Source organism: Mustela erminea, chromosome 7 (assembly GCF_009829155.1).
Source record: "Mustela erminea isolate mMusErm1 chromosome 7, mMusErm1.Pri, whole genome shotgun sequence".
Classification (NCBI taxonomy): domain Eukaryota; kingdom Metazoa; phylum Chordata; class Mammalia; order Carnivora; family Mustelidae; genus Mustela; species Mustela erminea.
Genome location: NC_045620.1, coordinates 55,540,289 through 55,562,781, shown reverse-complemented (window position 1 = coordinate 55,562,781; position 22,493 = coordinate 55,540,289). Strand labels below are relative to the sequence as shown.

Sequence of the window (22,493 nt, the reverse complement as noted above, 5' to 3'; positions counted from 1 at the left end):
TGAACAAGAAGGCTGGTGACCCCAAGAGGCCTGCTGAGCCAAGCACCTGGTAGAGGTCCTCATCAGCACACCTCAGACAACCCCCCCCCCCAGCCTCCTGAGGCTGTTGTAGCTGAGGGCCACACACTAGGTGAACTACAACACCAGAAACTTCTTTTCTCACAGTTCTAGAAAACAAGGTGTTGGCAAGGCCACGCTTCCCTCAAAGGCTCTAGGGGAGAATGAGAATCCCTCCTTGCCTTGTAGGCAGTCCTTGACCTGGGACTGCGTGGCCTCAATCTCGGCCCTGGTGTTCGTGAGACCTGCACTTCTCCCCAGGCATCTGTGGCTTCTCCATTCTGTCCCTTATAGAGACACTTGCAACTGGAAATATGGCTCACCTGGGGCATCCAGGCTGATCTCGTCTTAAGATCCTTAATTTCGAAACATCCACAAAGACGTTTCCCCCCACATAAGCTCACATTCGCAGATTCCGGGGATTAAGACACGGAAATATGTTTTTGGGGACCACTGTCCAACCCACTACAGCCCCCAACCCCTGACTCCTTGAGAGTTGTAAAGTTATTGAGGCTTTAAACTCCTGATGTGGAATTTCACTGGTAAGTAGGATTCCACGCCAGCCAGCACCCTGTAGGAAGCTCGAAGTAAGTATTTTCACAAAAGTGGGGCAGGCACCAGATGTGTTATGCAGTGGGGAGGGTCATGCACTGCACAAGCCCTTCTGGAATAGCCCATGATGCCCAGAGCCAGGAGTGCTGGGGACAGTACAGTCAAACGCCCACACTGCCGTCCCTGCTCTTTATCACGGAAACTACAATAGTGCCTTGTACCCAGTAAGACCATTTCAGAAATGAGCCACAGCTCACACTCACCATGGTCAGGGCAAAAGGCTCCGGCTGGGGGCCAGCAGCTCTAGGCAGCCCACATACCCTGCTCAACGCGCAGTCAGTGGCTGCTTTCTCTCACCTTCAATGTAGAGCGGCTCCACCACGTCGTGGTTAATGAGCTCGAAGTTCTCATGGCCGATCCAGTGTTCCACGTTCCTCTTCCTGCCTGTGAAGAAGTTGTCTACAACAGTCACCTCGTGGCCGTCCATCATGAGCTTGTCGGTGAGGTGGGAGCCCACGAAGCCCGCTCCTCCGGTTATCTGCACATGCCCCACGTCCCCAGAGAAAGCACAAGAGGACAGGGTGACTTTGGAGCAGCCACAATTTAAAACATGGGAGGACAGCAAGGAAGGAAGACACCAAGAGTTTACAGACAGCGTCTTTGCTCTTCCTCCAGAACAAGTCGTCATACTACCACCAACTTCTAGGCAACCTAAACACTGAAGCTACCACCCAGTCAACAGTGCAGAAAAATAGTTTCAAGTTTCCAAATGTCTCCTCTGACAGAGAATTTTACATCAAAAAGTTCTTATTTTACAATGGAGAGACACTGAACATCACTTGTCTAATTCTAGCACCACTCCTGCAAAGTTGCAGAATGACTTTCTTTTAAAAAGTGACTAGCAACATGCAGAGATTCGGTGCAGTACCAAATCATACATGTGGTTTTTTTAAAAACTGGACACAAAACGTCATAAAAAAATGATTATCCTTCCAACTGTTTGTGGGAACAAATGAATAAGAAATACGGTTTGCAAGCCGGAGCTCTAAGTGATTACGTTCTACCATTCGGTCACTGCCTGAGTGGAAACACGACCACGGCCTGGGATCCGCTGGCGGGCCCCACGGGGACAGGATGCCGCTTCAGGGGGCATGGGGCCGGCAATCTGCGCTTCCCAAACCTGAGCCACAACCAACATGAAGAGGCAATCACGACGGAAAGATACTGTTTAAACTAATAGAAAGGTTTTATTCAAATTACAGGGTATAATTGGAGGGAGACAGAAAAAGCAGACTGCGTTTTAGGGAGGAAGCAGTGAGAAGAACGAACCCAGAAAGCGGAGCAGCCATGGGAAACCACCTCTCTGTCTTGTTCTGTTCTCTGTGCCACCTCTGTGGCACTCTGTGCCTCTGTGCCACCTTCTCTGCCATCAAAACTTGCGTTCACCTCACCCTCCTGTTCCAAACTGAAAGAATTAATGCCAGGAAAAAAAAAAAAGCCAATTCTTCCAATGCTCTTACCAAAAAGAAAAACCAAAAAACAAACAAAACACATAAAACCCTAGGTGTATGGTTTTAAAACATTTAGTTTGCCATGAAGCGCAGATAAAATCTGAGTAAGTCAAATGTTTACCACAGGTGAGAGCAAAACAGCCCGGGGCAAAGGAGGACCATCTGGGGGACAGGGAGGGGTCACGCCAGCCACGAAAAAACCCATCCACACCAATCGGACATTTGCATTTGCTCTGACAACAATACAAACACAGCTGGGCCATGAACATCGTGGGTGTGGACTGCATGGCTCCACTCTTAGGCCGATTTGTGTGCTGAAACACAGAGGACAAGACTGTGACTGCAGTTCCTCTTCCTCACGATGTTCTTTGTAACATTTTCCTTTCCCCAGTTTATTTTCATGTGAGAACAAACTATGTAATGCACGTAACACACAGAACACGTGTGAACTGCCTATCCGTGTTATGGTAAGCAGGCCAGTCAAGAGCCGGCGAAGACTCAAGGTACAGGCAGATTCTCGACAGCACATGAGAGTGGGGGACGGAGGGCCAGTGCCTCTAGCCCCCAAGTTGTTCAAGGGTCAGCCGTATCACGGTTGAGAATGCGGATGGCTGGAAGGTCCTGATGCTCCACAGAGTTCCATCAGCTGTTTTTATTGTTTACGGAGAGCCCCATCTCCCAGATCCTCTGCTTCGCAAATAGGAAACGAGACACCAGGGGATGAGAGTTTCTGACCACGACCCCCAGATCATTAGTGAGGACAAAATAAGCTCACAGACTTCCTAATCTCATATTCTCTCCACTACCTGTAGATTTGTCTGGTTCATGCTTTACCCTCAGCCTGCCTACATCTCACCTGTATACCTGAATGATGACCTGACGAAAGAACTTTCAGGAAAAACACAGGAATTCCAAATCTAGCTCTATGACTGCTTAACTGGAGGGGTGAACATTCATTTTATTTGGCCTTCATTTCCTTGCATTTTCCCAAACCTTCCACAGTTCATAAATCAGAAAAATTACATCTCTTTTCAAAGAAATTTGACCTTCTTTAAGTAACTCTATATCTATATGCAAATATTTCTTAAACTGGGATGTTCTGTTGCATGCTAACTTTATCTCCACACCTAAAATAACCGAGCAACTACTCACAGCCAGCAGAAATGCAGTACACTAAATTATACACGATTGCTTCCAACATTTTGCTAGCTTTAGTGGTAACATAAACGTGCTGGAAGCACCTCAGCCTTGCTTGAAATGCATTTGAACTGTTTTTCTTGAGCAAGTGCTTTCTATCGAAAACACTTAAAGATTTATGGAACATAGCTGGGTGGCTATACAATGTCTCTCACTAATCAATTTCAGCCCAATAGGCAAGCAGTTCAAACAGAAACGAAATTGACAGAATCTCATCACTTAGGAGCACCCCCTGGAAAAACGAATTGCCAAAACCAGGCAATACCCTTTGAATAACAAGGAGCTAACCCCCCAAAAAGATAATAGGAAGAAAGGACGGGAGACACCTCTTCCAGAGGAACTGAATGGGCTCTAGGCAGCTTCGCATGGCTCTGCAGTTATGAGCTCATCTCAACTGCCTGTACTTCCCGCTCTTGTGGGAGCTCACAGGCCGAGAACCTGATCCAGTTCAAGGGCGACAATCAAACTCAGGCTGCTCCATAAAGTCAGCAAGAAGAATGCCTTTGTAACAAACCTCTTCTTTGTGCCAAGGCACCCACAACCACTGAAAAGGCTTTGGGTTTTAGCAACAGCCTGGCACCAGATGACTCTGAAATGTGGCTTAACCTAGGAGATGGCCAGGGAGTGAAGGATGCTCAGCCCATTTATCGTGCTGGTGTGAAAAGTGAAATAAATTCAGTAATACTCGGCATTGATGGGAAGATATCAGACAGGAATATAATAATAACCCTTGCAAGGCTGTGCAGGGTTCGTATGTTAATGGGGGACATCAAATATTCTGATCATTCTGACATGTGGCAGCAGAAAGACTGGAAAAATTAATTTTTCTCTGCTGCTGAAGACACAGGTGTATTTCTCAATTTACGCTTAAGTGCCTACACGTTTTTGATATTGTCCTAAGGGTACCCAGCAAATGAAGAAACATTTATGCAAGAAAATCTACTGAAATTCATTAAGAATAGAATCAGTGACTCTGGAGCCATGGCCCACTCCCACCTTCTACCCTTCACCCTCATAGTTCAGAGTTGGTGCTGTTAGCTAGGGCCAAAACAATGGTGCTCCTGGTCAAAAGATAATGGTATCTCACCAGATGGGGGCAGGCCACCCACACTTCTCATCCCCCACCCCCACCCCCCTGAGCCACACAGGCTCAATTAGTGAGGCCTGAGCCAAGTGATTAAGAGAGACCTTCCTCCTCCAGCTCCTGCTTCCATGGCAGAAGCTCTATTCCAGGCATGGCACAATGTGACTGAAGTAATGGGCTTGTGGTCACCCTTGCCCGGGCTCACTCACAGAGTGGATTCCATGCCCAGAAAGGCAAGGCAAGAAGACCAGGGGTACTGCTCCTGCCAGTCCCCTGCTAGTAAGCAGGAAAGTCACTCCCTCCTCTCCAAAGTCTTGGCTCAGAGGTTTCCCCTTGGGGGATGAGGCAGTGAATAAAAACACAGGAGCTCCAAAGTTCTCCCCAGAGAAAGAGACTTAATTTGAAAGAGAAAGTGGAGAAGTTCAAGCCTAAAGGTTATCTCAAAAACCCTGGAGATTTAAGTGGTAAGCAACAGAAAGGAGCCTGGAAGTTCTAGGAGGACAAGCTTAGCCCCAGGCCAGCCAGTTTAGTAGTGAGAGCCAGGGAAACACAGGCCCAAGAGTCCTCTTGGGGTCAGGGCAAACCTCAAAGACTGGCCTAAAAATCTACCGCTGCAAAGGGGCCAGAATTTAACGGGATCAAACTGAGAAGCAATTTATGCAAAGCACTGGTTACAGCACAGCTTGCTCAACTAGCAATTACTGGGGCCTACTGGTTAGTGTGTGATACCACACAGGCAGACAGCTTAACAGAACAATCAGGCTACGAGATGGTCAACAAGAGCCTATTAGAACCACTGGATCCCAGGGTGACAGTGTCCTTCACCAAGGCTGTGGCCTCTGGGCAGCGACCATCAGAGTCCCATACTCCAGGGGAGCAGACATCACTGAAGGAGAACAGCCCAGTCACTAAACAAGTACATAAACAAGAAAAAATATAACAAGGCTTGGTGAAAGGGGAGAAGAGTACCCAGGGATCTGGACCCAGGAAAACCACCAAGCGACAAAAACTGCCTATGCCAGGGCCCAGCTCTCACGTTCACCAGTCCTCCAGTCAGCCAGCATAAACAAGTTCGGGAGAATGGGAGGAAACCAGAAGTACACAGAGACTAAAAAGAGAACAAAATACAAAATAGAAACAAATGGGAATTTGGGGGTTGGTAAGTATAGAAAAACTCATGACAGAGAGTCAACAACTGATTGGATGTGGCAGAAGGAAGAAAGCAAAGCTGAGGATAAATAGAGTGTTTGTGCAACCTGAAGAGCAGAGGGAGAAAAGAAAGGGAAGTGGATTGCCTCAGACCAGTACGAGACACCAACAAACACACCAAGACGCATGTAATGGGAGCACCAGAAAGGAAGAAAGGGAGGAACAGAAAAAACAAAGAAATAATGGCTGAAGAGTTCCCTAGACTCACGGGACACATGAATGTACACATTCGAGAAGCTGTACAAACTCTGTGTAAGCAGGATAAATGCAAACACAGATGCATGGAGTCAGGTCATCCTAAAAATGCTGAAAATCAGAGACAAAGAGGAAATTCTGTAAGCATTCGGACTGGGTTAAATACTGCCCTACAAGAGTTATATCCTTCTTAGAATCTCAGAACATGACCTTATCTGGAAATAGGGTGGCCGCAGATGTAATCAGTTGAGATCCGGTCATGCCGGAGTAGGGTAAACCGTGGATCCAGGATGAGACACAGGGGAGAACACCATGTGATGATGGCACAAAGACTGGATGGATGTGTCGCTACAAGACAAGGAATCCAGGAACCAGTGGCAACAACCAGAAGCTAAGAGAAAGGCGTGAAACAGACTTCCTTATAGAAACTTCAGGGAGAGCACGGTCCTGCCAACACCCTGACATCAGAATTTTAGCTTCCAGTAGTGGGAGAATTTCAGTTTCTGTTGTTTTAAGCTATGAACTCATGACTGTGGCAGTGGCCCACGGAAAGTAGACAGGAGACAAGGAAAAGGACTCCTCACGCACAAGGGACCCTCAGCATGACCAAAAGCCTACTGTCTATCTCAACTAGCGGAGGAAGCAGTGGGGTAACACATTCAAAGAAAAGAAAGAAAACTGTCAGCCAAGAATTTTATATAGAACTCAAACTTCTAAAACTGCAAAACAAAAACAGATACACAAAAAATGAGAGGATGTATTGCCAACAGCCGGCAAGTAAGAAAAACTAAACAATGTTCTTCAGGCTGAAGCCAAATGATCCCAGGCAGCATTTCCCACAGAGGAAACAAAAGGGGCAAGAACAAATAAAGGAAATAGGTAATTATAAAAGACAATATATAATGGCACACTCTCCTTTCCGCTCTTGATCGATTTGAAGACCAAATTGTATAGCACAATGTGAACATACTTAAAGCCCACAGATCCATATACTTAAATGACACAATGATAAACCGCGTTATATATATTCCACCATTGCCACAACAGCAAAAACAACTGTATAAAAAAATGTGCATATTACTATACTATTTGCCCTGTAAAATTAAAAAAAAAATACATTTGCCAACAACAGCATGAAGAGGGTAGGTAGGAGCAAAGTTATATTGCCGTAAGGCAATGACATCAAAAGTTTACTCAAACCCACAGGAACAATGAAGGAAACTAGACAGGGAAATGAAAAGGATGATGTAACAAGTTCTGTAAATACATCTTTCCTCTCCTTTATTCTCTCAGATTATTTACAAGATATAAAATTTAAAAATAATAAAATATAAAATAATTATAATAATGCACTGTGGCGTCTGTAACTTGGACTAAAGTGATACATAGAATGCAGAGAAATGATATCACAAGAAGGGTTGGGTAACAGAACTATGTGGGAGTGGCATTTCTCTATCTCACTAGAACTCAGTATAAAGCTAAAGTAGAGTGTCCTGAGATAAAATATAGATGGTAAGCACTAGAATAAATAGCAACAAAATGAATTTTCAAAATACATAAAAAACAATTAGAGGAATTCAAATGTCACATAAGAAAAGATTTACTTAATGCATAAGAAAAGAAAAATGGAAGGCCGGAGGAACAAAGAAGATATGAGGCATACGGGAAACACAAAATAAAATGGCAGTTATAAATCCAACTATGTGGGTAATAACATTAAATGTGAATGGATTAAGCCAACCACCCAAAAGGCACCCAAATTGGAAAATAACAAAACAAAACAAGGTTCAGCTATACTAAATCTTAAAGGAACACACAAGACTGGAAGGTACAATGTGCTGAATGTAAAAAAGTAGAACACACACTTTTTTGGAAACAGTGAGAAAGCTGGAGTAGCTATGATGATATCAGACAAAATAAATTTTAAAACAAAAAAAATGTTAAGAGATAAAGAGGGGCATTTTATAATGATAAAAGAGTCAATCCATCAAGCAGATATAAGGGTTTTAAACATTTAGGCACCTAATAAGAGACCCAAGATATACACAAAGCAAAAGTTGAGAATTGAAGGGAGAACTAGAGATTTTGACAATAGTTGGAGGCATCAACACCTCACTCCTAATAATGGACAGAACTATAAGATTAGCAAGAAAAAGGAGGACTTGAAAAACATCCAATCCAGCTAGACCTAAGAGATGTCTACAGAACACTCAACGACAGCACAATACACAATCCTTTTAAGAGTACATGAGGGGAGTCTGGCTGGCTCAGGTGATGGAGCATGAGACCCTGGATCCTAAGACAAGGAACAGGATAAGGATGTCTGCTCTTCCCACTTTTATCCAACACTGCACTAGGGTTCTAGCCAGGACAATTAGGCAAGGAAGTGAACTAGAAAGCATCCTTCCTGATAAGCCAAAAGTTAAACTTCCCATAACCTCAGATGACATAATCTTGAACAGTACATAAAAAATCCTCAGGATTCTACTCAAAACTATTAGAACCCAATGATTTCAGCAAAGTTGCAGGGTATAAGAAAATACAAAAATCTATTGTATTTCTATTTCCTTGCAATACAAAACATAAGAATGAAACTAAAAAACAATTCCAGTTATGCTAACATCGGAAAGGATAAACACTTCAGAATAAATCTAACAAAAGTGTAAAACTTATACTTTGAAAACTACAAAAGGAATGTTAAAATTAATGAAAACCTAAATAAATAGAAAGACACCCTGTGTTCAAGGATCAGAAGACAATATTAAGACGAAAATACCGCCCAAATTCATCCACAGATTCAATGTGGTCTGTATCAAAAACTCAAGTGGCTTCTTTGAACAAACAGATGAGCTAACCCTAAAATTTACCAGGAACTCTAAGGGATCCAGAATAGTCAAAACTATCTTGAAAAGGAAGACAAAGTGGGAGGATTCACACTTCCCAATTTCAAAACTTACTATAAAGTTACAGAAACCAAGACAGTGGTACTGGCCTAAGGACAGACAGGGTCAATGGAACAGAACTACATGTCTAGAAAAAAAATACTTTCATGTATGATCAGCTGATTTTTGACAAGTGTGCCAAGACAATTCAATGGGTCATGATTCATCTCGACAGCCGGTGGCACTAGATACATACCCAAGAGAACTGAAAAACTATGTCTGCAAAACACTTGTACGCCTATGTTTCATAGCCCCATTATGCACGATGGTCTCCAAGTAGAAACAACCCCAAGTGTCCATCAATTGATGAAATGGATAAACAAAATGTGGTACCTCCATAATATGGAATATTATCCAGCCACAGACAGGAATAAAGTACTGATTTATGCTACAGAATGGATAAACTTTAGAAACATTACTACAAGTTTAAGAAATCAGATCCTAAAGACCACATATTGTATCCTTTCATTCATCCATTCATCGGAAATGTCCAAAATGGGCAAATACATGGAGACAGAAAGTAGTTTCAGTGATTGCCAGGAGCTGGGAGGAGGACGGATGACAACAGGGATGGGGGTTCTCCCTGGAGTGATGAAAATATTCTGGAATCAGAATGGAGTGCTGTCGGAGGACTTTGTGAATACACTATAAACCAGTAAACTGTATATTCTGTATGGGTGAATTATGGTATGTGAATTATACCTCTATTTAAAAAGCCAGTTTTTTGATATTATAAATATTAATCAGGTGTACAAACTTACCAAAATTCTTTTACGGTCCTTTTCTGATAAAAATTTTACTGGCGGGTATTTCTGGGTGAAGCTGTAGAAAAAGAAGAGATGAGAAAAAGAAAAGTCAAACCTCTCCTGTGAGGATTTTCTCTACGACCATCAAAACAAAGGCAGATTGTGGCATTATTATTGTCCGCTACTTCTATCCACTCCAAGTGAGGGCTGTAGGAATAAGCGGTTATTGGCTCATTTGAATTCAAGAAATATGCAACTGCTTCTTGTGTGGAATTAAGCTGAGGATAGAGATTCCATCTCTGAGAAGGAAAAATTTACCAAGGTACAGGCTATGAACAGCCAGAGCTAACACAAAATAAGGGAGGTGGTGGCCTCCTTACAATGCTGTATGCAGAGGTCTGGAAGGAAGAAAGCAGCTGCATGAAGTTACAGACCCAAAGCAGGACACCGTGCCTGGCACGGGGAAGAAAAGAAAAAACTAACTAAGCCTGTTTCCTCATTCTGGGCAACCTCACAACTGCAGGATCTCCTTCTGCACCGGTGCCCCCGGACAAGATGGCGGGGCAAGCGGCACTTTCCATCTCCCATGGTCTGCTCTGAACTCACCTTAAATCTCACCTTATAATGCCTCTTCCCCCCAGGAAAGGTCCCATGGGTCCCCAACCCCTACTGATGTTTTGGGAGCAGGGCAGTACAAGCGGCAGATTAAAGATCAAATGGGAGTTGATAAATGCAGATTTGAAATATCCATTCTTAAAGTGGTTAAGTGGTTCAGTTAGGCACAAAAGTGCTTTTAGTAAATTCAGAGAAACCAACTTTACAGTCATTATTTTAATTGGAGAGGTGCCGGGGGCACTGTCTCATCCCCTCTACATCCCAGCTGGGATACAGAAGGCATTTGCTTAATGGTCGCTGAACTGAACAGACTATGACAGGTCATTAGACAGAAGACCTTGAAGCAAGTGTTTCTCATCTCTTGGACGAGTGGAAACATGGTTAAATTGGAGCTTGGGGCAGGAGGGCTTTCTTTTACGATGCAGATGAATTCCCTTATTAAGAGCTTCCAGATTCTCCAAAGGTCAAGTTCCCCTTGCAGAGGACAAAACCAGGCAGGCGGGTGGGCGAATCTGAAGGAGTGAGTGAGAACCTTGGCCACCCCCCTTACTAGTTCTGTGACCCAGACCCCCAAGAGCTCTGTGCACCTCAGGGCTTCCTGCTGTCCAAGGGTAATCACAGCACCTTCCCCAGAGGGCTGCCCTGCAGGAGCTGTCCTCACCACGGGCAGCAGGGTAATGGCCAAGTGAATGTTCTCACAGCGGCTGTGGGGCAGGGCACATTCTTCTTGCTCAAACAGTGGAAGCCTTCTGGGAGCCTGACAGATGCCTTGTTTGTGAGGTGACACTCCTTGTCACTCCAAATACTTTCTCCATCAGTCAGCTGGAGGGTGGCCAAGAAAACCACAGCACTGGCTGTGTGCCCCCATCACATGGCCCCGACATCCATTCTCTTCTCTGAGCACTTCACATCCACCATCCGGCCTCAATCCCAAATTCCACAGCCAGCCATGTGGTGCACCTATGGTGTCTCTCTCCTTCCAGGCCGACCCTCTCCCCACCTGCACACTGTCGCCCATTTATTCCGGAGAGAAAATAGCCAACAGTTTTCTTATAGGACATACAGCTCAGCAAAACTGAAGGAAATATGTAAGTGCCTGACACACAGTGACATGTGGAGTACAGACTGATAAACCTACTTCAAACACTGTGTGCTAAAAACCTTTAAAATAAACAAAAACACTGGCTGGGCTTCTTGCTTTGTTCTTCTTCAACATGTAGCAACCAAGTTTCAGATTTCATACGTATGATCAAGTTATTAAACTGTTGGAAGAACTCTCTTAAAACCGTCATTTCTTCCTTAGAGAAGTCAGGCACACAAAGCCAGAAATAAAAGCAGGGGTAAGCTCCACCAGGGTCCTCCTCAGTCTGCACTTATACTGTTTGCCTTTCTGCAGTCACGGATGACAGAGCTGGGAGAGTGTGTGAGGGAACTGTGTGAGGTGACTCTGAGGTGACTGCATTAAGGGGACTGCGTGAGGTGACTCCGTAAGGGGACTGTGTGAGGTGACTCTGAGGGGACAGCATAAGGGGACTGCGTGAAGGGACTGTGAGAGGTGACTCTCACGTGAGGGGACTGGGTGAGGTGACTCGAGGGGACTGTGTGAAGTGACTCCCAGGTGACTGCATGTGGGGACTGGGTAAGGGGACTGTGTGAAGTGACTGTATGAGGGGACTGCATGGGGGGAATGTGTGAGGGGACTGTATGATAACTCTGAGGTGATTGTGTGAAGGGACTGTGTGAGGTGACTGCATGAGGTAACTCTGAGGTGACAGCATGAGGGGACTGTATGAGGTGACCCTGAGGAGACTGCGTGAGGGGACTGTATGAGGTGACCCTGAGGAGACTGCGTGAGGGGACTGTATGAGGTGACTCTGCTGTGGTGCTAGCTGGGCCACACCTTTAGAACACTACTGAGACTTCCCCTCCTGCACTTTACCAGCACTGGGCAAAATGGCCAAGGGAAAGGCACATGCTTCTTTAAAGACTTGAAGTAGGTTAAAACCCTATGCAGTGGTGTACTGGCTCATTTATTCAGGAATTTTCTTTACAGGCTCCTATTCTGTGCCATACACTGAGGACACAGAAGCAAACAACACAGAGAGGCAAGGCCCTACCCACGTGAAGCCTGCATTCTGCATTTCTGAGTGTGAGAGAGATAAGCAAGGGAGGTAAATGAAGCAGGAATTGAATAATGGATCTCTTCTTTCCACCCGAAATTAATCTTTTAGCAATTATTTAATGCCATTCCAGACTCTAACCTTCCTGTTTATGAAGGTAGCCAACAAGAAGCATTTTTACTTAGAAGTAACTTCTCATCATTACTTGCTATTTATTCACAGAACACTTAAAGATATTGAGATGAAATTAAATGGCAAGCAATCAAACTGTTAAGAAATGGGGGATAGAGTACAGAAGAGAAAAAACTCACATAACCCACTTATTCAGGCTTCTAGAATGGCATTGTTCCCATTTCTCTTCCTGCATACATATAATCCCTACCTTTCAAAAATATTCTTATTTCCTGGGGGTCACTTTGCCCCCAAATGATAAGCACATCAAGACAACATAGTCCAGCTACATTCTTATATTGCTCGTGTCAAGGTGGGTGTTTGATCATTCTTATCATACAAATCACCCAGGAAAAATAAAACCAGACAGAGCTCCATTGATTTCTACCATAAAGGCATGTCCATGACTTGACTTTCTAGCTAACACCTGACTTGCTCACCAACCCAGAGACCAGAACCATTTTAGGATGAGTAACTAGTAAAGCAGAAATAAGTAGAAAACACTTAACCTCTGTACCTATCTTAAAGGTAACTCTCAGTTTGATAAGAATGAGTTACTGGTATATTCTTCAAGATTGTATTTATACTTGTGCTTTACTTCCCCGAATTCGACAAAAGCAAAGAACATCACATAAGTATCAAAAGGAATCATAAAATTCTCAAAAGATCATGTGTGTAAACCATTGCCCTAGGGAAGTTATCCAATTAATTCACTTTTCACAAATATTACTCTCTAAAAACGATATCAGTGGTGAGCAATTTTTTTGGGGGGGGGCAACATAAAACCTAGTGGGTTATTCTTACCATACACAATTTTTAGTTCCTAATTAAAATCTCTCAAATTATTCCAGTCTTACTGAAGGCAGGATTTCTGGCTCCCACCCAATGCAATGTTATAAAACAATTTAATTTCAGCCCAAATGATGGCAAGAAAATTTAAAGGACAAATAACAAATTTGTATTACTTAATATGATCTGTTATAACTTTTTGTCCTGTAAGAGCTGAAATTAAGTTTCCTGACCACATATAAACTATCAGTTGAAGACAAGAAGAAAACAAATGAACACATTTTGTTTGATGACTCTTCTCCATCCTTAGTTCTCTTTGATCATTTATTGAAAATACTGAACCCAAAGAAAAACTAGCTTTCCATTTCCTCCTTTTTAATCTGGCCTTGACAAAAGGTTCCTACAATGCAGATCATCCCAACTCATCCCAAGAAAAGAAACAAAACATTACATAAATGCTGGGTGAGTGTTTTTACTTTTCTTTTTTAAACTTCTGAAGACCAACTCTGGACACACAGTTTCCCCAATAAACTCAAGGGGAAAAGTTCTAGCACCTGGAGCTCAATTGTTTTAGAGACAGAATGTGGGTGCAGCAGAGACACACATGGCAGGCAGAGCGTTGGGAGTTGGGGGGTGTGGAAGACCACAACAAAAAGGGAGGCATAACTTCCTCTGGCATCTGATTCAAATATGTTCCCACTGTATTATATGATTCTTCCCTTCCATCCACTTTATCTGGACTCAGTTCTGGACCTTCCTAATGTATGGTGACAAGCAAATAACTGACCCTAATTTCTTATAGTACTTACACACAGTACTAGGTTTTAGGTTCTCCAGCTTTATTTTCTTATTCTGGAATTCTCCCAAATTAATCAATATATGAGAGAAACCACACGAATGCCCTGTGTAACTTAAAAGAAGGTAAGGCTTAGCTTCAACTTGTATGCCAAGAATTTGCAGGAACTGACAAAGTCACAGAATTTGGAAAAGGAAGATTACAACACCTTAGAGCCTCTCTTCTTCTAATGTTTGGACTATCTGAGTATCATTCAAATCAGGGTTAAAAAACCCAACAAGGGGCAACTGGGTGGCTCAGAGGGTTAAGTGCCTGCCTTCAGCTCAGGTCATAGTCTCAGGGTCCTGGGATCAAGCCCTGCATTAGGCTCTCTGCTCAGCGGGGTGCCTGCTTCTCCTTCTCTCTCTGCCTGCCCCTCTGCCCACTTGTAATCCCTGTATGTCAAATAAATTAAAAAAAAAAAATTTATTTTGTGGCCTTTAGTTTAACATCATCGTAGGTAGAAATCAAATTGACAGAGGGTAACAGAGGAAGGACTTTTAATGCAGGATCTGTGTAGCTGGGCTTCAGGAAGACTCCTGAAAAAATAACTTTATTAAAATAAATAATTTTTTCTAGAGACAAAAAAGCTTCCACAGCTTTCATAAGAAATAGTTCATAATGACAAAAGCAAAAAAAAAAAAAAAAAAAAAAAAAGATTTAAAAACATTGCATCCAAATTTTACAGTAAACATCTACCTTCTCACAGAAAAGTTCCTGTGTTGAAAGTGCTTGGTATCTTTCATATTATGGAATAACACAGATTAAAAAAAAGAATTAATTATACAATTGAGATGAATTTGTATCAGATACTGACTTAAAGTCACTAAGAAAGAAATATTTTCAAAAAAACCTCCAAAAGTGCACATACCTTTTTTCCAAATCTCTGATTTTCTCTCTCAGTGGTTCAACGATCTAAAACAAAAATAACCAAGATCAGTTTTGAAGCAAAGACAGTTCTCCACCACTTCCCCCGTTTCTGATGTTCCACATGGGAACGACATCAGGCAAAACAGATTTTAACTTCCTCTTCTATCCACTTCCACTTTGAAATGACGTTATATCACTTGAATCACAAGTCAAGAAGCAAGGTGATACACTGCACGCTGGAACTCTTACTCTACCGACAGTTAAGTCTCTGGGAAAATAAACTTTTCAATCTCCTTACAACAAGCAACGTGGTTGAGGCTCACCTCAGGCAGTTCAACACCGCCCTCTTCTTTTCAGGAGAAAGAATCCCCTCAATGCTGCCCTCAAAGCTTAAACTCTTGTATCTGTACATTATCTCCCCGTCATCTGCTCAGCATGTGCCTGGAGGGCAGGCTGTGAGCAGACCCACATCCCTGTGTGTTAGCACTGTGAGCTGGGGCAGAAGGACAAGAGCAATCCAAGAGCGTCCCCGCCACTGTGACATTTGGCTTCAGATCAAAATGACAGACTCCCCTTCTCCTCCTGCAGCCCACGTTACAGCTGTGTACCTATGTCTACAATTAACTGACCAAAAACACAAGCAATTATTTTTAAGTAGAAGGTAGATAATCAACCAGAGGAGCTAGCTTTCCGTGAGCAGGTGTGGGCTTCCCCATCTGTGTACATGGATACTCCCTATGCTCCCCGAGTCCCAGCATCTGAGTTGGGCCGGTTCTCCTTACAGCACCTGCTGGGGTGAGTGGATGCTGGCACTGGCCTCCATTCCTGGTGAGGGTACTCACTTCTCTTTCTCTAAGAAATTCTGGGAAGGTCACTTGAAAAGTCAGACAAACTCGTAAATCCATTTTGCCTCTGAGGTAGAATTTACAGTATGTCACGCCTTGATCAAATGGACAAATGCTGACCCAGAGGAAAGGCTCCTCTAAATAAGGGAGTAATTCTTGAGGAGATGTTTTCAAAATCACAAGTTAGCATCAGGCTTCCCCAAGAAAGGTACAAGCACAAGAGAAGGAACTGAAATTGACAAACATAACAAAAAAACAGGAGCAAAATACAGGAAAGGGAACCAACCTCTTCGATCTTGCTCTCGATTTTGAGTTCGCCATTTTCCTGGATAGACCTGTTGAGTAGAAAGCTGCGAAACTGAGATCCACTGAGAGGCTTCATGACCTCAACACTTAATTCTGAACAATGACAACACAAACCAAAGGCTGCAGACCATCTTGCCACTCCCCTTCCCAAAAACATCAGTCTCCGGTTCCAGATTCCTTCCAGAAGAGGGTGCACCCGAGGAATGGAAGACAATGGAGGAGAGGAAATCTCAAATACATCTCACCCGCTCACTTCTACCTTGTAAGGGTTATTTCTAATCCACTAACATCATCTCACTTTCACGTTATGCTCAACACGGGATTTTTAAACTGGAGGCAGGAAGTGTGTCTATAGGAGTCCAAGTCTCTCTGCTGGGCTTTCCTGGGGATTTGAGGCAAAATGGAGCTTTGCCAAGTCAAAAAACAAGAGTTCCTTTAAATGAGATCTAAGCACCCCTCCTTGCCGCACACAGAAAGTCTTTGTCAGGAGATACTCATGCCCGGGTGGTAGGAATCAGATCCACACCACCTCACTGACCTTTGCAAAATCTACTCAATACGAAAGGCCTGGTGGGGGCACAGCTCCGCTCTACCTTAGTAGCCCAGTGCAGGGGCATCTGACTGCCAAGCCCACCACCAGCACCGCAATTGTGATCGCTGCTCTTTTATTTTTACTACCAAGGAATACAAAGTGGAACAAATTTTTCTTTAAATGTAAATCTGTACTAACAGCAGCAGACTTGCTTTTACAATGAGTGCTTATTAAATTTTTTTTTTTTTTTTAAGAATCTCAACACAGGATTTTACTCTTCCAAGTATCCCTCCTTTGTTTATCACAAAGCACAAATAACTCGCCCTGGGGCCGGAAGGCTCCTTAGGGCTGAGTCCTGAGATAAACAGGTGGCCTCAGAATCTACTGGTCTGCTTCCAGAGACTGGGGGCATCCGTGGTTTCCTAAAGATGCCCCCTCCTCAAAAGGCTTTGAAAAGGCACACCCCCACCATATGCTTTATTCAAGCCACCCAGGAACACAATCACATTTTAGCAGGGCAGAAGCTAGGGTCAACCCTTTCCGGTGTATAAAAGGAGGGAAGGGACCCTGAGGTGGGCAATGCAGAGGAGCCAGCCAGTAAAAAGGGGCTTTCCCTGAGTAAATAGTAAAATCCGATGTATTCCTGGAGAATATCCATAAGAAAAAAAGACAAAGCTCAGGTGTGAATAGCAAAAAAGAAGTTTCATTTTTAAACTCTTCAATTAGCCCATGCCACCTACAGTCTATCTTGAATAACTGAAATGTGTCTATAAACCCAAACCACAACATCCAAATTATTTTAAAAAGTTACCTCATATTAACGAAGTTGCCCCACACAGCTGGAAGGGAAAGAAGAATAAAATAGGTCAATATTTAACTTCGTGATATTCAAGGATTCCAACTAGAACAATTTTAATGTTTAACCAATATTTTCAAATACACTAAGGAATCTAAATTATAGCTCAGGAAGACAACAAAATGAACACTTTTGAAGTATTAAGTCCTACTAAATAAGTGAAAAAAGGACCTAATACATCTCTTTAATTTTGGAATATCTCTTTTGGGGTCTGGAGTTCAACGATATTTGTGTTTTGATAAACAGTATGTCCCCAACCTTTGTCTGAGGAAGAGCCAGTCACAAGCATCAAAGAACTGCATGCCTGAAAACAAGATCCTAGCACTCAGTCTAGCCTTTTCCTTTAAATGTCCATGAAACCAAAACCAAGACAGGTTAGATAATTGCCTGGCCTGACTCTGTGGCTTAACGTCACCTGGAAGCCCATCCCTTCTCTCACACTTCCCACATCTCTCTTGGAGTCTAGTTTCTCATCTGCTGGCCTGCTTCCTTGATTACAGATACCTGGAGGGTGGGTTTCATGTGTACACAGCTGGTGCTCAATAAATGTAAAAAAACCAGCCCAGCTGCCCCAGTGAAGTTTTGCCATGGATGACTTTAAAAACATAGACTATGAGCCACCACGTGAAATTACTGAACAGAGAATTATTTAATAAAGAAACCTTTCCCACGAATGAGTGTCTCTAATATTTGTACTCATTCCTCTTTAGCCCCCCCATAGTCATTCCCCAAATACTGAATAACTCTTAAAGGCAAGATGCTCTTAGGTATTAGAGAAAGACAGTGATCAAATGCAAACATCCCCACCCAACCCCCCCAGCCCTGAAGACAGTGATTCTGTGAGCTCAGGAATGCCTTCAGGTTCGGATCTATTCCCAGCCATCTTCTTATTGTCATTGCTTGGTATACAGTAGGGGTTTAATAAATGTTTACCAACTAGGATTCAGTTTCCAAAATCACATGTTGCTGATTCTATACAATCACATTCCTCTCCAAACAGAGTAGTAAGGAACAGATACAAAAGAGAGCAATAAAAAACTAAATAAAAGTGGCAAATAAGCAAGAAATGGGAAAATTAAAATAGACCCATACCATATTCCTTATTCATTAAAAAAATAATGTTTATACCTTTGGACCATGTGAGCTTACTTTTGAGTATTAACCTCAGGATATACATATACACAGGAAAGTCACCTTCACAAATCATGGATTTACTTACCTTAAAAAAAAAAAAAAAAAAAAAAAGAACTAGTGTCCAAAATCTATAAAGAACTTAGCAAACTCAACACCCAAAGAACAAATAATCCAATCAAGAAATGGGCAGAGGACATGAACAGACATTTCTGCAAAGAAGACATCCAGATGGCCAACAGACACATGAAAAAGTGCTCCATATCACTCGGCATCAGGGAAATACAAATCAAAACCACAATGAGATATCACCTCACACTAGTCAGAATGGCCAAAATCAACAAGTCAGGAAATGACAGATGCTGGCGAGGATGCGGAGAAAGGGGAACCCTCCTACACTGTTGGTGGGAATGCAAGCTGGTGCAGCCACTCTGGAAAACAGCATGGAGGTTTCTCAAAATGTTGAAAATAGAACTGCCCTATGACCCAGCAATTGCACTACTGAGTATTTACCCTAAATATACAAACGTAGCGATCCAAAGGGCACGTGCACCCGAATGTTTATAGCAGCAATGTCCACAATAGCCAAACTATGGAAAGAACCTAGATGTCCATCAACAGATGAATGGATCAAGAAGAGGTGGTATATATACACAATGGAATACTATGCAGCCATCAAAAGAAATGAAATCTTGCCATTTGCGACAACATGGATGGAACTAGAGCGTATCATGCTTAGTGAAATAAGTCAAGCAGAGAAAGACAACTATCATATGATCTCCCTGATATGAGGAAGTGGTGATGCAACATGGGGGCTTAAGTGGGTAGGAGAAGAATAAATGAAACAAGATGGGATTGGGAGGGAGACAAACCATAGGTGACTCTTAATCTCACAAAACAAACTGAGGGTTGCTGGGGGGAGGGGGTTTGGGAGAAGGGGGTGTGATTATGGACATTGGGGAGGGTATGTGCTTTGGTGAGTGCTGTGAAGTGTGTAAACCTGGTGATTCACAGACCTGTACCCCTGGGGATAAAAATACATGTTTATAAAAAATAAAAAATTTCAAAAAAAAAAAAGAGAGTGAGGGAATAAACCTAAAATCCTACAACTGGGGAACTGCTATATAAATTATGATACAGCCATTCAATGAAATTGGAAAGCCATTAAATACCACTATGACTATTATCAAACAGGCAAGAAATAACAAGTGTTGGCAAGGATGCAGAGAAGAGAAAAAAGTCATGCACCACTGGCAGAAATGTACACTGGGGCAGCCGCTATGTAAAACAGTAGGAAGCTACTCAAAAATTAAAAATAGAAACACCATATGATCCAGCAGTTCCATTTCTGAGTATTTACCTGAAGGAAATAAAAACACTAACTTGAAAAGATATCTGCACCCCCATGTTCACTGCAGCCTTATTGACAACAGCCAAGACACAGAAACAACCCAAGTTTCCATCCATGGATGAATGGATTATTCAGCCGTAAAAAGAAGGAAATCCTGCCACTTGAGGTAAGATGGATGGACCTCAAGGGCATTACACTACATGAGATAAGCCAGACAGAGAAAAGACAAATACTATATGATTTCACTTAAATGTGGAATGTCAAAAACAGAAAGAAACAATAACCCAAGTTCATAGATACAGAGAACAGATTAGTGATTGCCAGAAGTGAGCAGGGGGTGTGTAGGTGAAACAGGTGAAAGTGGTCAAAACAAGTTAAGTCCTGGGATGTAATGTACAGCACAGTGACTAGTTATTAACATAGTATTGCTTACTGGAAAGTTGCTAAGAGTAAATCTTAAAAGGTCTCATCACACACACACACACACACACACACGTGTAACTATGTGTGGTGATGATGGTAACTACTTACATAATATACACTGTGTATATGAATATGTATAATAATGTATAAGTAGATATAATAAAATATAAGTAGTTAATAAGTATTATATAACATAAACTAATATATAATATTACATATGTTACTAATATAATACTATATAAATGTTCCATGTCAATTATATCTTGGTTAAAAAATATGGCTATGAAAATACACTGTAAATGGTAATATAGTTATGATAATTCCAGATGAGAAAATATATATGCAGTATGATTTCCATTACTAAAAATCGCTTAGAATAAGACAGTCTGAAGATGCCAAAATACTGTTTAAATGGTGATGTAATTGTTTATCTTTCCTTGTACCTGTACGTGCTCTTATCTTGCCTTTTAAAAAGGAGGGAAAAGATTTCCAAACCCTTGTGAGTGCCATGCCCCTCCCCACAGAAGACCTGGGAACCCGCGGGTCAGCAGTCAGCTCAGACAGCTGCTACTGTGGACAAACCCACAGCTGCCCAACCTCACGGGCCCTGATCTTCACTGTGTTCCTCAAACAAACATCGCCACATTTTGGCTTTAGGATTCTGTCGTTTGTCAAAATACACCAGGAAGCGATCCCTCTCGGGCTGTGGACCCTCAGGAGGGGAATTAACCACGCCTCAAGATGCCTTACAGTGGATTATGCCTTCTGACAACCTTTTCCAATCATTCCATGGTTACTAGTTTCTCATTTTCTTTTTAGCCTTTTCGTGAGTCATTTTAAAAGGGCTATCTCAAAGATGTTTCTCGATCCTTCTGTCATCCCTTACAGCACCTAAGACCAAGTAAGGCTGTCCTCCTTCCGGTCTTCTCCCTCCTTGACGTAGAGACCCCAGGGCTCTGAGCGCTCTTCCCTTTCTTCCTGGTTTTGCGCAAGCATCCCTCCCCTGGGAAGCAGGTAAGAGCCTTGGGATACACCCCAGGGAGCGCTGCTCATGGCCACATCTTTGCTGCCCTTTATGAAAGAGGTAATAATGGCCATACGTGGCTAACGACCAACCCTATTCATGTTGCTCAGACTTTTTGGATTGGCTCCCTGCACTCAGAAACTCACCCTGTTCTTTCCAGTTCACCTCCCCCTGCCACCAAGAGCTTCATGAACCTCATTCTCCCCTCCTCACTAATCAGACCTCCATGTAAGGCTTCTCCCCCAGGACCCCTGTCCACTCGTAGCCTCCACCCTCCCTAAAGCAGCTTCATCTTCAGGGCTCTCCTTGGCCAGAAGTGCACACACCTCACCTGAGCGTGATGTTCTTGGGAAAACCTCCCCAACCTCCCTGCCTGCTCCAGGGGACATCAGGAGCCCTCGAAGGTATCACAGCACCCACAACACTCTTCTTAACTGGCAGTTTACAGATGGTTGTCCCTGCAAGTTGAGGGGTTTCTGATTCACATTTGCAAGAGCAAACACAAGCAGGCCAACCACCAAAATTAGTTGAAAGGAGGAGGTGAAAAAATGTCTTCACTTTATTACATTAATCCCCTGCTTAGTACTTTTTCTCTTCGGAACTGTTATTAACAATTAATCTTTATGATGTTTTTATGGCAAGTGTTGCTGGCCTCCTTCTAAACTCTCAAAAGCTCTGCCTGCTTTGTTTTAGAGAACAAAAAGAACTCAGCACCCAGAACAGACCAAAGACAAACAGCAGGCAGGAAAAGTTCCCAAATGGCCAAGTGGCCAAATTGCCGCAGACTCATTCCAAGGAGGAAAACACAAGCAATTCCCAACAATTACCGAGCCTTGCTCCCTGTGTTCTGCGGAGACTGGCCTGGAATCTTGCAGGGCACGGAGTTTAAAAGATACACAGTATTAAAAATTAATGTAGCTTTTAGAATTATGCAATCCCTTAAGTGAATCTGACCCCTTACAGTGTCGCAAAGGGATCGCTGGGAATTACTAAGAGCTATACCCTAAAGATACCTGTACTAAATGGAACTAAATTAAGTCAATTACATAACATACAAGGACTCAGGATTAAGAAAGGTATTTGAAAAAAGATAGTCATTCACCATCATCGACAAAGGGCTTAAAACCAAATT

The 22,493-nt window shown here is 42.8% G+C and overlaps 1 protein-coding gene across 6 annotated transcripts in view; it reads right to left on the bottom strand.

Annotated features, from left to right (window-relative positions):
• UXS1 (UDP-glucuronate decarboxylase 1) overlaps window positions 1-22,493 on the bottom strand; it is a 96,434-nt gene that overhangs the window by 52,276 nt on the left and 21,665 nt on the right. The window contains exons 2-8 of one of the 6 annotated variants that reach the window (XM_032351669.1): window positions 17,388-17,415; window positions 16,638-16,718; window positions 16,025-16,073; window positions 14,895-14,938; window positions 9,509-9,569; window positions 5,438-5,509; window positions 967-1,147 (exon numbers count right to left, since the gene is read on the bottom strand). In XM_032351669.1, the coding sequence (XP_032207560.1) occupies window positions 967-1,147; window positions 5,438-5,509; window positions 9,509-9,569; window positions 14,895-14,938; window positions 16,025-16,073; window positions 16,638-16,718; window positions 17,388-17,415 (516 nt within the window). Of the gene's footprint in view, window positions 1-966; window positions 1,148-5,437; window positions 5,510-9,508; window positions 9,570-14,894; window positions 14,939-16,024; window positions 16,089-16,637; window positions 16,719-17,387; window positions 17,416-22,493 lie in introns of all 6 variants that reach the window. The other 5 variants (XM_032351670.1, XM_032351672.1, XM_032351671.1 and 2 more) reach the window with 5 other exon arrangements.